This window comes from Lithobates pipiens, unplaced genomic scaffold, assembly GCF_037356315.1.
Source record: "Lithobates pipiens isolate NorthernLeopardFrog02 unplaced genomic scaffold, aLitPip1_a1.2 Scaffold_16, whole genome shotgun sequence".
In the NCBI taxonomy this organism is placed as follows: domain Eukaryota; kingdom Metazoa; phylum Chordata; class Amphibia; order Anura; family Ranidae; genus Lithobates; species Lithobates pipiens.
Window position 1 is genome coordinate 125,350,668 of NW_027507748.1, and position 14,067 is coordinate 125,364,734.

General features: G+C 40.1%; 1 protein-coding gene across 1 annotated transcript in view; it reads right to left on the bottom strand.

Moving 5' to 3' along the window:
- Positions 1 to 3,206: 3,206 nt before the first annotated feature.
- FOXN1 (forkhead box N1) overlaps positions 3,207 to 14,067 on the bottom strand; it is a 113,961-nt gene continuing 103,100 nt past the window's right edge. Inside the window, exons 8-10 of the mRNA XM_077480434.1 lie at positions 11,081 to 11,288; positions 9,226 to 9,702; positions 3,207 to 4,899 (exon numbers count right to left, since the gene is read on the bottom strand). Coding sequence (XP_077336560.1) covers positions 4,628 to 4,899; positions 9,226 to 9,702; positions 11,081 to 11,288 — 957 coding nt within the window. The 3' untranslated portion in view covers positions 3,207 to 4,627. The remainder of the gene's footprint in view (positions 4,900 to 9,225; positions 9,703 to 11,080; positions 11,289 to 14,067) is intronic.

The following is a 14,067-nucleotide window of genomic DNA, read 5'->3' on the forward strand; positions in this document are numbered from 1 at the left end:
ATCCCTGTGTGTGTGTGTGTCCATCCATCCATCCATCCCTGTGTGTGTGTGTCTCCATCCATCCATCCATCCATCCCTGTGTGTGTGTGTCTCCATCCATCCATCCATCCATCCCTGTGTGTGTGTGTGTCTCCATCCATCCATCCATCCATCCCTGTGTGTGTGTGTGTCTCCATCCATCCATCCATCCGTGTGTGTGTGTCTCCATCCGTGTGTGTGTGTCTCCATCCGTGTGTGTGTGTGTGTGTGTGTGTGTGTGTGTGTGTGTGTGTGTGTGTGTGTGTCCAGCCTACCTGTGTCCCGAGCCTTTGTCCGAGCCTCCGTCCCGTGTCGTGCCTTGCCTTGCCTTCGTCCCGTCCCGTCCCGTCCCGTGCCGTGCCTTGCCTTGCCTCCGTCCCGTGCCCTCTTCGTCGGCGGCCATTGTAAAATTCAAAAGCCGCGCCTCCTCCTTCGCCTGTGATAGGCGGAACACTGAATTTCCCAGCAGCCTGTGTTCCGCCTATCACGGACGTCGTATCATCCTCGTCCGTAGTACGAGGATGAGCGGATGCCCGTGATAGGCGGAACACAGGCTGCTGGGAAATTCAGTGTTCCGCCTATCACAGGCGAAGGCGGAGCCGGAGGCGCGGCTTTTGAATCAGAATGGCCGCTGTCTGTCTGCTCGACACGCTGATCGAGCGGGCAGACAGCGATGACTCGAGTATAAGCCGAGGGGGGCACTTTCAGCCTCAAAAAAGAGGCTGAAAATCTCGGCTTATACTCGAGTATATACGGTATGTTCAATTATGTTTTATTGAATACAGAGCTGAATCCATTATGTCTTTTATATCTGCCTGGAGATCAGGTTTAATGTAATTTTTAAGGCATTGCAGTATGGAGTTTTTTTTTCATAGAGCTATAGTGTAAATGACTCTGATCACAGTATTAGTACATGTGATATGAAATGATGTCCAAATCAAAGCTACACTATATTGCCAAAAGTATTGGGACACCTGACTTTACATGCCCATACATTTTAATGGCATCCCAGTCTTAGTCCGTAGGGTTCAATATTGAGTTGGCCTACCCTTTGCAGCTATAACAGCTTCAACCCTTCTGGGAAGGCTGCCCACAAGGTTTGGGAGTGTGTCTATGGGAATGTTTGACCATTCTTTCAGAAACGCATTTGTGAGGTCAGGCACTGATGTGGACAAGAAGGCCTGGCTTGCAGTCTCTGCTCTAATTCATCCCAAAGGTGTTCTATTGGGTTGAGGTCAGGACTCTGTGCAGGCCAGTCAAGTTCCTCCACACCAAATGCGCTCATCCATGCCTTTATGGACCTTGCTTTGTGCACTGGTGCTCAGTCATGTTGGAACAGGAAGGGGCCATCCCCAAACTGTTCCCACAAAGTTGGGAGCATGAAATTCTCCAAAATGTCTTGGTATGCTGATGCCTTAAGAGTTCCCTTCACTTGAAGTAAGGGGCCAAGCCCACCTCCTAAAAGACAGCCCCACACCATATGCAATGCTGGCAGCACTCATACGTCTATCTCCCAAAGAACACCTCTGGATATGATGCTGAGCACCTGCACTCAACTCCTTTGGCCGACCATGGGGAGGCCTGTTCTGAGTGGAACATGTCCTGTTAAACCGCTGTATGGTCTTGGCAACTGTGCTGCAGCTCAGTTTCACTGTATGGTCTTGGCAATCTTCTTATAGCCTAGGCCAGTGATGGCGAACCTTGGCACCCCAGATGTTTTGGAACTACATTTCCCATGATGCTCGGCTACACTGCAGAGTGCATGAGCATCATGGGAAATGTAGTTCCAAAACAGCTGGAGTGCCAAGGTTCGCCATCACTGGCCTAGGCCATCTTTATGTAGAGCAACAATTATTTTTTTCAGCTCCTCAGAGAGTTCTTTGCTATGAGGTGCCATGTTGAACTTCCAGTGACCAGTATGAGAGAGTGAGAGCGATCACACCAAATTTAACACACCTGCTCCCCATTCACATCTGAGACCTTGTAACACTAACGGGTCACATGACATTGGGGTGGGAAAATGGCTAATTGGGCCCAATTTGGACATTTTCACTTAGGGGTGTACTCACTTTTTTTGCCAGCAGTTTAGACATTAATGGTTGTGTGTTGAGCTATTTTGTTGGGACAACAAATTTACACTGTTATACAAGCTGTACACTCACTACTTTACATTGTAGCAAAGTGTCATTTCTTCAGTGTTGTCGCATGGAAAGATATAATAAAATATTTACAAAAATGTGAGGGGTGTACTCACTTTTGTGAGATACTGTATTTACAAAATAGCTTTTTGTGTAATGTAAGAACACGACACATCATTTTTTTAACCCATATTTTATCCATCTTGAGAATTATAAAGTGGGTTTATAATACTGCACAAACATAACAGAGTGATAGCAATACATTCAATGAGTTGTTATGGTATAGGTACAATAAAAACCACATTATTTGAAATTATGACAAAGTAGTAATGAACTAAAAAGTGCAATGGGAAATCCCACCAAAAAAGCCAAGGGTGCACAGCCAAAGGAAAGCAGCACCTGCTTTATGAAAGCCATGCCTATTCACATATGTTCCTAGACCAGCTGTAAGAAATATCTATTAATGCATGCATCTGAAATGTTTCTGAGTTCCTTGAATTTCCTTGTATATGGTAGGACTCTGAAATTTCCATTTCCATCTATAAGTGGCATCACTCTTCGCCTTGTTTCATTATCTCATGTGGCATCACTCATTAGCTTCTTCCATCACCTTCTCGAGCTGATTCAATCACTCGTAAGTGTTTTCCGCTTTCTTGTGTGACATCACTAATCAGCTTGTCCCAACACATCGTTCTTGCCATTTTAATGAAATGAGTCTCAAATAGAAACTTTTTTTTTTTTTCTTTTGTTCCCCTTATGATAAATCCTTATGAAATCTCGCGGATTTAAACAATACATAGGTCCCGTGTGTCCTTTAGCATGTGTGCCAGCTGTCCAGAGCACAGAATATGATACATTATTGGAAAAGCGTGACAGATTTTAATAAAAGCTACGAATAAAACCTATATTGAAACTTAACACTTTTTTGTACTGTACACAATTATTCATTCTAAAAATTATAAACTTCAAAATTATTTCATTTTGAAGGACCTAATTAACATATATATATATATATATATATATATATATATATATATATATATATATATATTTTTTTTATTCTTTTTTAGCCACTTAGACCTTTTAGGTAAGCATGTTATTAAAGTGGTGCCTAGACAAAGTGGAGGCCGGGGCACATAAATATTAGAAAAATCTAGTTTGAAAAATAAAAAAAGAAGCATAAACATCAGTTAAATTAAATTCTGTACAATGACATCAAACTAACATAATCAAAATAATTCTTATGAATTATAATATTTTACTTTAGCTAGATTAGAACACAATATTTAAAGAAGGGGTTCCTCAGTTTTAGCATAAACTGCTACTGTATTCTAATTCACACTAAATGAACGGGGATATAACGCAATAACGCAATGCTTAGATGGTGGTGGATAAAGTGGTTGTAAGCCCTGCTTAGTAATTTTTACCTACAGGTAAGCCCTATAATAAGGCTTACCTGTAGGTTAAATGAATGTCTCCTAAACATGTACCGTTTAGGAGCTATTCACCCTGCATGCAGCCAGTGACATCACTGGCATATGCACAGTAAAGGTCCACAATACCCTGTTAGAACTTCAGAGTTTCGTGTCGGAACTGAGGGCTTCCGCGTGCATGTGCGGCTCACAGCGATGGCGCTCGCGAACCCAGAAGAAAGACAGGGGGAACATGTCAGCCCTCTCAGCGGTGACTTTACAACACTGGAGGGCTTTGTTCCAAGGTGAGTATTTCATAATGTGCTAGCATACTAGCAAATTATGCCATTGCCTTGCAGGGTTTTTTTTTTTTTTTTTCTGAACATCTGCGATTTACAACCTCTTTAACTACAGCTCCCATGAAATAAGCAGGGCTTTTTCATTTCCTGCAGCTTCCAATCCAGGGAGTTTGGGCAACCACTTACTGCTCTGTTTTTGTAGCCTGCTCCCATAATTTTTAGATGCTCTATGCCAGGGGTCTCCAAACTTTCTAAGCAAAGGACCAGTTTACTGTGCTTCAGGCTTTAGGGGGGCTGAACTGTAGCCAGTGGGAGTAGAAAATACCCCAGCATTGGTGCCCTGTCATTGGTTTTAATGGAAGGAATAGCATCCCATTGGTGATATCAGAGAAGAATTGTGCACCATTTATGGTGTCAGTAGGGGGAATAGTGCTCCATCATTATGTCAGTTGATGAAATAGTGTCCGAGAGCCAGATAAAGGCAAGCAAAGGACCGCATCAGGCTTTGGGAGACCACCACTACACTGAAAATATCAAAGACGAGAAAGGATCAAAGAGCCTTACTGGCTACGTATCCTTTAAAGACAGTTAATTTTTTAATTTGTTTGTGCCTGGACTTCGTTTTATAGGTAGAGTTGCTAAAGCCTAGAATCCCCTTATATTACTGATGCAGTTTCTTCTATTTATATGTTTTTGCTTGCATGGGTGTAGCTTGAGTATAGCATAGAAAAATGCTGAGCTAATAATGGTGTCAGTCACTTTAAACTATTGCAACATGTTTGGATCCTGCACTATTAATATATGAAGGAACAACATTGTCCATCTCCAGGAATGAGGAATACACAGGCGTAAGATGGATGTCTCCTAATCCAATATGGGAATTACTGTTCGGAGAGTGGATCTCGTTGTTGTTACTCTCACAGTTGCCATTGTGTAGGAAGTATTGTCGTGGAGGAGGGGTTGCTGGGGATGATATAAGATTGATAGGATCCAGATTGAGGCTGTCATCCTTTAGCTCCTCCCATAGATTTCCTGTTGCATAAAATATAAAGAAAGTTACTTGGGTTTGTAAACTTTTTATGTCATTTTAAGCACTTAAAGACCAGGCCTTTTTCTTATTTGTTGTTTACAAGTAAAAATCTGCATTTTTTGCTAAAAAATTACCCCAAACATTGTATATTTTTTTTACAGAGACCCTAGACAATAAAATGGCGGTCATTGCAATATTTTATGTCACACTGTCTTTGAGAAGCAGTCTTTCAAACACAATTTTTTTGGACAAAATACACTTTAATGAATAATAAAAAAAAAAAAGTAAAATTAGCCCAATTCTTTTTTGTATAATGTGAAAGATAATGTTACACATGTAAATAGATATCTAACATGTAATGCTTTAAAATTGCGCACGCTCGTGGAATGGCGACAAACTACGGTACTAAAAAATCACCATAGGCAAGGCTTTTAACATTTTTACAGGTTACCTGTTTAGAGTTACAGAGGAGGTTTTGTGCTAGAATTATTGCTCTTGCTCTAACAATTGTGGCAATACCTCACATGTGTGGTTTGAACACCGTTTACATATGTGGGCGTGACTTTTGTATGTATTTGCTTCTGTGTGTGAGCTTGGAAGAAGGGTGTACTTTCAATTTTTTCACTGTCCCTTTAATTTTTTATTTGTTTTTTTGATCACTTTTATTCCTTTATTCCTTGTAATAAAAATAAGCATGACAGGTCCTCTTTATTAAGCGATCTAGGGTCAAAAAGGCTCTCATTTACCTATGCATGCAGAAGTGAGTTGCGTCCGCATGTGTAAACAGTAATCACACCCCACCTGTGAGGTACTGCTGCGATCATTAGTGATAGAGCAATAATCCCTAAATATAGTGTCTGCATAGTGCCTGAAAAAAGCCTCAGCTGCAAACCCAGTGTGAAAGCCTGAGTGCTTTTACAGTGGGGCACTGCGCTGGCAGGATGTCACAAAAAGCCCTGCCAGCAGCTTCTTTGCAGTGGTGGAGGAGTGGTGAATACACCGCTCTTCCACTGCTCCTGCCCAACAATGGGGCAACGCCGCCATACCGCCGGCAAAGCCCCACTGAAGTGGTGTTTTGCAGGTGGATTTAACCCCTTTTCAGCCGTTAGCAGAGGATTAAAACTGCCCGAATAGTGCTGTTTTACCACTGTGTGAAAGGGGTCTTAAGGTGTACTTTTTCCAAAAAGATTGCATTTAAAAGACCGCTGGGCAAATACAGTGTGACATAAAATATTGCAACGACCACCATTTTATTCTCTAGGATCTCTGCTAAAATATATATATATATATATATATATATATATATATATATATATATATATATATATATATATATATACATATATATATATATATAATGTTTGGGGGTTCTAAGCTATTTTCTAGCAAGAAATACTGATTTGTACTAAACAACAAATGACAGAAAAAGGCCTGGTCTTAAAGTGGCTACAGTAAGTACTACATCTCAATTATGATCAAATATACAAAAAGAACTCTATATTGTACGACTTTGACTCGTTGGGAGGAGTCTTATATGCTGACATCATACTGCCATTTTCTTATCCCAAACCGTTACTTTTCAGATGTCATATTAGATAGGCACACATACAGTGCCTTGAAAAAGTATTCATACCCCTTGAAACTTTCACATTTTGACATATTACAACCAAAAAAAGTAAATGTATTTTATTAGGTTTTATGTGATAGACCAACACAAAGTGCCACATAATTGTGAAGTGGAAGGAAAATGATAAATTGTTTTCCAAATTAAAAAAAAAAAATAGGTGAAAAGTGTAGCATGCATTTGCAATTACAGCTGCAAGTCTTTTTGGGGATATCTCTACCATCTTCGCACATCTAGAGAGTGAAATTTTTCCCATTCTTCTTTGTAAAATAGCTCAAACTCTATCAGATTGGATGGAGAGCGTCTGTGAACAGCACTTTTCAAGTCTTCTCACAGATTGTCAGTTGGATTAAGGTCTGGACTTTGACTGGGCCATTCCAACACATGAATATGCTTTGATCTAAACCATTCCATTGTAGCTCTGGCTGTATGTTTAGAGTCATTGTCCTGCTGGATGGTTAACCGCTGCCACAGTCTCAAGTTTTTTGCAGACTTAACATGTTTTCCTGTAAGAGTGCCCTGTATTTGGCTTTCCCCTCAACTCTGACCAGCTTCCCTGTCTCTGCTGAGGAAAAGCATCCCCACAACATGATGCTACCATCACCATGTTTCACAGTGGGGATGGTGTGTTCAGAGTTATGTGAAGTATTAGTTTTCCGCCACAAATAGCGTTTTGCTTTTAGGCATTCAATTGTGGTCTCATCTCAGCAGAGCACCTTCTTCAACATGTTTGCTGCGTCCCCCACATGGCTTCTTGTGAACAGCAAACAGGACTTATTATGGCTTTCTTTCAACAATGGCTTTCTTCTTTCCACTCTTCCATAAAGGCCAGATTTGTGGAGTGCACGACTAATAGTTGTCCTGTGGACAAATTCTCCCACCTGTGCTGTGGATCTCTGCAGCTCCTCCAGAGTTACCATGGGCCTCTTGGCTGCTTCTCTGATTAACGCTCTCCTTGCCTGGCCTGTCAGTTTAGATGGACGGCAATGTCTTGGTAGGTTTGCAGTTGTGACTTTCGCTTTCCGTTTTCCGATTTATGGATTGAACAGCGCTCTGTGAGATGTTTAAAGCTTGGAATTTTTTTTAATCTTACCCTGCTTTAAACTTCTCCACAACTGTATCTCTGACCTCTCTGGTGAGTTCATTGGCCTTCTTGATGCTGTTTGTTCGCTAAGGTTCTCTAACAAACTTATGAAATCAAATTACACACAGGTGGACTCTATTTACTAATTATGTGACTTCTGAAGGCAATTGGTTCCATTAGATTTTAGTTAGGGGTATCAGAGTAAAGGGGGGTTGAATACAAATGCACGCCACACTTTTCAGATATTTATTTGTAAAAAATTTTGAAAACCATTTATCATTTTCCTTCCACTTCACAATTATGTGCCACTTTGTGTTGGCCTATTACGTAAAATCCCCAAAAATACACTTACGTTTTTGGTTTTAACATGCCAAAATGTAGAAAATTTCAAGGGGCGTGAATACTTTTTCAAGGCACTGTATTTTTTATTGTATTCTGAAATATGTGGTAGTGAGAGACTCAATGAGCAGACGCTACGTCTTTGGTTGAAGTACATTCAGCTTCCTCAGAAATATACTGGTAGGTGGTTAATCCAAAATATAAATTATTTATACAGGTAAAATTGGCATATGGTCAAAATATGTTCACCTTATTACCTGGCTGAAGGACAGCCATCTTTATTTTTTACCAGCCCACCCCTTTTTATCATTAGAGTTTTTTAATCATGGAGGCTCAGTATCACATCAATAGTGAGCTATGATGATCTCACTGGATCTAAAATAAGGTATTTAATGAAAACAAAAAATAATAATCTAAACAAAAAAACATTTTTAAATTTAAAATTCGGTTTAAAATCAAATACATATATTTAGATGCTTCAAAACAAACGTGCAGAGTGTTACAGTTTGTTTTTGAAGGAAAGCAGGCATAGCCAGAGTAAACAAGCTTGTCCCTTGTCAGTGTTGTGCTTTCTCTTTGTGTGGAAGCAGTGGTCTCGCTGCAGTAGTCCAACAAGCTGTTTCAGTCCTATAGCTTTGCAATTAGCAAAGCTCATGTTCCTGGTTAATAGGATATCTTTGAGAACTCTCTAACCTCAGAGAGTGTGTCAAACTTCTTCAGAGTGACCACTTTCTCCACAAAGAGATCAAGGATACTTTTCTGCACCATGCTGGTAGGGAACAGGCTTTTCTACTTGGGTTGTCGCTGCTTTCTAATGAAAACAAACTGTATGGTTTTGCACTCATTCTGTTTTAATGAACCTGTAATATACTGTATTTAGCTGATGTAAACTGAAATTTCAGTTGGGCTCTAAAAGCTCTAGAAATCTCTGAACATAATATGGGGTACTGTTGACTCTCTGTACCACCTCTCCAACAATGCAAAGAATGTTCAAAAGGGTTGCATCACTTGCAACTATTGGCCTAGGCATGGACACCCACCATGTGGAATAAACAACCACAGACCTGCTGTATAAAGATGCATAAGCAAGTGTAGGAAGTTCAAATATATAATGTATTGGCACATAGTTCTACTGTAGCATATCTACATCAAGACACTCCTACTAGTAACATCTGACCTAGGTGACTAGAATACCTGTAGCATTATAAAAATATATGTGCTACATAAGACTTTTTTCCATTATCTTAATAAAAGCAGTGAATAACAGTAATCAGATCATACCTTGAAGGTCAAAGTCGGTAAGTGAAGGATTGAGGGCATCAATGTCAGTGCTCAGCTCCCCTTCTATCAGGTGGTCATGCATGGTCCTGGTTGGGGAATGCTCTGTAATCATCTTCATACTGTGAAGAGGTGGGGTATGGGCAGGTATTGGAGAGTCCTGGGGATTAAGGGGTTGTGTATTTATTTCATCTTGGTTATCTGCTGAAGAAAAATGGTTCTGAGCCAAGCTATGGGGCTGCTGAATCATTGCTGGTGAAATCTGAGGGTAGCCATGTGGTAGTGAATTGTAGCATGGTGGCTGCTTTTTGCCATGCATAGATTCAGACACCTCATGCATGGGCTGCATGGAGGAAATGTTTTGTTCGTGCATGGTCAGCTGCATTGATGCAGATGTATTCATCAGACTCGAAGCACTGCAAGCTAACAAGGTGGACCTGAGCTTCTCCGTTCTCTCTCCTATCAGCTTGTCAAGGTCCTCTGAGGAGAAAAAGAAAGATGTAAAGAAATTAATTTGTAAAAACCTGTATTGTTCAGTGGCAGACAAATACTTCAGAGGGCCCTAGGTCTTAAATAAAAACAATTTGTGACAATTTTAGTTGCTTTATCTTTGTTGCATTGTCTATGCAAGTCCTATCTTGCTTCCGTTCCCTTTCAGTTCCTTCCTGCTCATCAGTGATATTACTGTAGAGCACTCCTGTCATCACTTTATATATCATTACCAATGTTGTTTAGGGTAAACTGTTGCCAAAGCTATTATAATGGTCTATAATGTGGCCCTTTTCCTGAAAAGTTTGGCGATCCTTCGTATACTCTGTCTACATAGCGGTCCCCACATGATGCTCCATGAATTTTCTTCTACTCTATTTGACCTTGTTAGCAGTCCCTGGTTTAATTTAGAAATCAAACATGCCATACATGGAGGAAATAATCCTTTGATCCCCTGCAGATTTTGTATGCTTGCCCATTTACAAAGAAATTAAGGGTCCATAATGTTTATCATAGGTGTATTTTAAATGAAAACCAAAAATCCAGAAAAAAACACATGACACAAATGTTATAAATTGAGTGAGTAAAATAAGTATTTGACCCCCAAGCAAAGCATGGCTTTGTGCTTGCCAACAAGGGTTTCTCCACCAAGTCACTGAACTGCAACTCAATTTATAACATTTGTATCATGTGTTTTTTCTTTTTGGTTGATATTCTGTCTCTATTAATTAAAATACACCCCTGATAAAAAAAATCTAGACCCTTCATTTCTTTGTAAGTAGGCACACTTATGAAATCTGCAGGGGATCAAATAATTATTTTTTCCCACAGAACAGTCAGTTATCACTGTTATTCCACGTACACACGAGCGGAATGTCCGACAGAAAAAGCCAGACGGGAGCTTTTCATCATATATTCCGATCTTGTATATGCCCCATCAGACTTTTTACGTCGAAAATTCTGATGGGCCTAGGAATAGAACATGTTCTAAATATTTCCGACGGAACCAATTACTATTGGGAAAACCACTCGCCTGTATGCCGTTCCGACAGACCAAAAATGACGCATGCTCTGAAGCAAGTACGAGACAGAAACTATTGGCTACTGGCTATTGAACTTCCTTTTTCTAGTCCCGTCGTACGTTTTGTAGGTCACCACATTCTTGACGGTCAGACTTTGGTGTGATTGTATGTACGCAAGACAGTTTTAGCGGATCTTTGTCGGAACTCCGTCGGAAAAAACATTCAGAGTTTATTCCGACAGGAAAACTGGTCGTGTGTACAGGGCATAAGCCTTTGGGATATATTTGGTGTGTGGTTTCCAATGCATGGCTCTTTCCTAGTTTGAATGACATGATACACCTGCATACCTGGTTTAGCCATGCTTTTCCTCACAGTAACAGGATCCTTTCTCTTCCACTTTTGCAGTTCTTCTTGCATCTTGTCAATCTTGGCTGGGTTCAGTGCCCATAAACATCCTTTTCGAGAAGAACTTCCGGATTTATTTTCTACTTTTTCAAAGCACTTGTTGAGGGACAGGTTGTGACGCACAGAATTCTTCCACCCATCTGGAGCAGTCTAGAAACACAGGAGGTGTTTGTTAATTTTCTATTTATTTTACAGCACCCACAACCAAAACAATAACTTGCGTAGAGTAGAAAACGCAGACTACACCAACAAATATATTGTATATTATTCCACAGCATCATTTATTTGTGTAATGGTATTTGCATAACATTAGGCGCTCCTACAATTCCCGCAATCTCCTATGTCGAACCTGGCTAACTGATTGTTGCTACAAGAAGTTGCAAACTAGGTCATATATTACTTGTCATTACTCCATCCCATGGACAGGAAACCAGTTTGTGCGTTTTACCCTGAATAACAAAGTGGCCTTACAGCTGGTGCTATGGACCACACAATATAGCTATGGCAAGGGCGCTGGGCGGCTCATAAATTGACACTGGTGCATTTGGAACATTTACACTAAGACCCCATTCACACCTGAGCGTTTTGTAGCCCTACGCCTGAAGCTACAAAACGCTGGAGGGGAAAAAATACATTATTCTCAATGGAGATGGTTCACATCTCCACTCCAAGTCACCTGAAGCCCTACGCCTGAAGCTCAAACAAGTTCCGGACCCTTTTTTGTCGCGCGAATCGGGCTGATTTGGGCGTTTTCATTCCCATAGAAACTAATGGAAACGCTCGATTCGAGCGTTTAACGCGACAACGAGCGTTTCTATGGGCGTTTTGACGCTGTATCTGCAATGCTTAACATTGGTGACCTTTTGCCCTGCACAAATTCGCGACAAAACGCGGCAAAAAACGCTGCGAATCACGGTAAAAAATGCCACAATCGCGGTAAAAACGCCGCGAATCGCGGTTAAAAACGCCACAAATCGCGGTAAAAAACTCCGCAAAAAACGCTTGAAAAAGCTACGCTCAGGTGTGAATGCAGCCTAAGTGAATATTAGTAGTTAGTAGATAACTCAAAATATGCGCTTACTGAACATATACTGCATTGAAGGAATGATATTGACTTCTGTTACTGTCTTCCATTTTTGACATATATTTTTTCTGTAATGGTCATTGTGATCTTATGGCCTCAGTAGTTTCTAAGTTTCTAAAGACTTTTCTGACTTTGCTTGCTGCAGTATCAGGTCAGTAAGTTTAAGTCAAAGGCAGCCAGGCTCCTAGTATTCTCAGAAAGCGGTGTACAGTGGCAGCCTCTGTATTTCTCATAGCACATGTTTGCTTTGAAGTTCTAACAGATTTCATAATAATCATTGAAGCAGGAAAATCAACAAAAATTGGAATGTGACAAATCCCTTATGTCAGAGCTTCTGACACAGAACATTAACAAATAGGCTTATTTCCTTACTTCACTAATTATTATTTTGAAATAAAGGTAAGATGCACTTTCCACTCACCCTGCCTACAAACAGACTCTTGTCACTCAACAAGATGTCAAGTGCCACATATCATTTTTATTGTTGTGTCTGTGTCTTTCTGCATAATCACACATATATACAGCCTTCTGTCAAATCGTTCCCACCCCAGTTAATTGCATTGAATTTTCATTCCTAGTACTGAATTGTTAAACACCAAGAAAAAGCTCGGATTTTGAGCACAATTTATTGCACTTATAAAAAAAAGTAAAGACAATCCTGTCTCATTTTGTTCTAATGTTTTCTAAAAAAATTCTAAAGAGGAAATCCAGGTATGGATATTTTATACAGAGTTACATTGCTCCATGTAACTACGTAAATATATACCTTACCTGGCTGATACCCCTGAAAGCTGAAAATCTGACATAGACATCACTACTCCAGTGATCGCCACTTGCCTCTGGGTACCGTGACAATTGGCTGCCCTACTACATTCTGAACAATGGAGTTGGCCGCTCAGCAAGGGCATCACACATCACCCTCTCCACCTCATCCAATCAGAGAACTCTTCACGTTTACTTAGAAAATGCAAAGCATTCACTGAATGGTGCCTGAGCTGAGTGACAAACCTTCTGATCCACAATGCAGTAGGGCAGCTGCTCTGTAGGGGACCTGGAAGCAAGTGGAGATCACTGGAGGAGTGGTGTCTACTTTAGGTATTTCCATCTTCCAGGGGCATCATGGTATATACATTCAACATAAAAGCAGCGCTAACTGTTTAAAAGTGCTATATACCCTAGCCAATATAAATGTCTTTCCAAAAGTTCTTAATCTTTCTAAGTCCAATGCAGACCAAAACTTTAACTCCATCTTTTCTAGCTGTGGATCCCTTGTGGTGCTTCACACAATAATCTAAAAAAAAAGAAATGACATTTAGTGTAGTATGTTCACTTACTACTACACTGTATGGCATTTATTTATTTTTAGATTATTTGCCTTCTTGAGTGAAGCACCACAATGGATCCACAACCAGAAAGGATGGTAGTGAAGTCTTTGGTCTGCATTGGACTTGGAAAGATTGAACACTTAAAATACATTTATATTGACTGGGGTATATAGGACTTTTAAAGAGTTAGCACTGATTTTATATTGTATGTATTTGCCCACTGAGATTGTGGAGTCCTTTCAGCTGCTGCTAAGATTAAGGTATATATTGGGATAGCCCTAGTGCGCTAAATTGCAAATACAGTAAATATTAGACATGTGCAATTTGGTTCGTAACAAATCGATTTTTGTACGAATTTGTTAGTATTCGTACATTCGGATCAATTCGAACATCCGAATAGCTGAAACAACCAAAATAGGAAAATTACAAAATTCCGAATAAGCAAAATAACGAACACATGAAAATACAAACTTACGAAACGGACAAACTTACGAAAATACGAAACTTACAAAACAGTAAA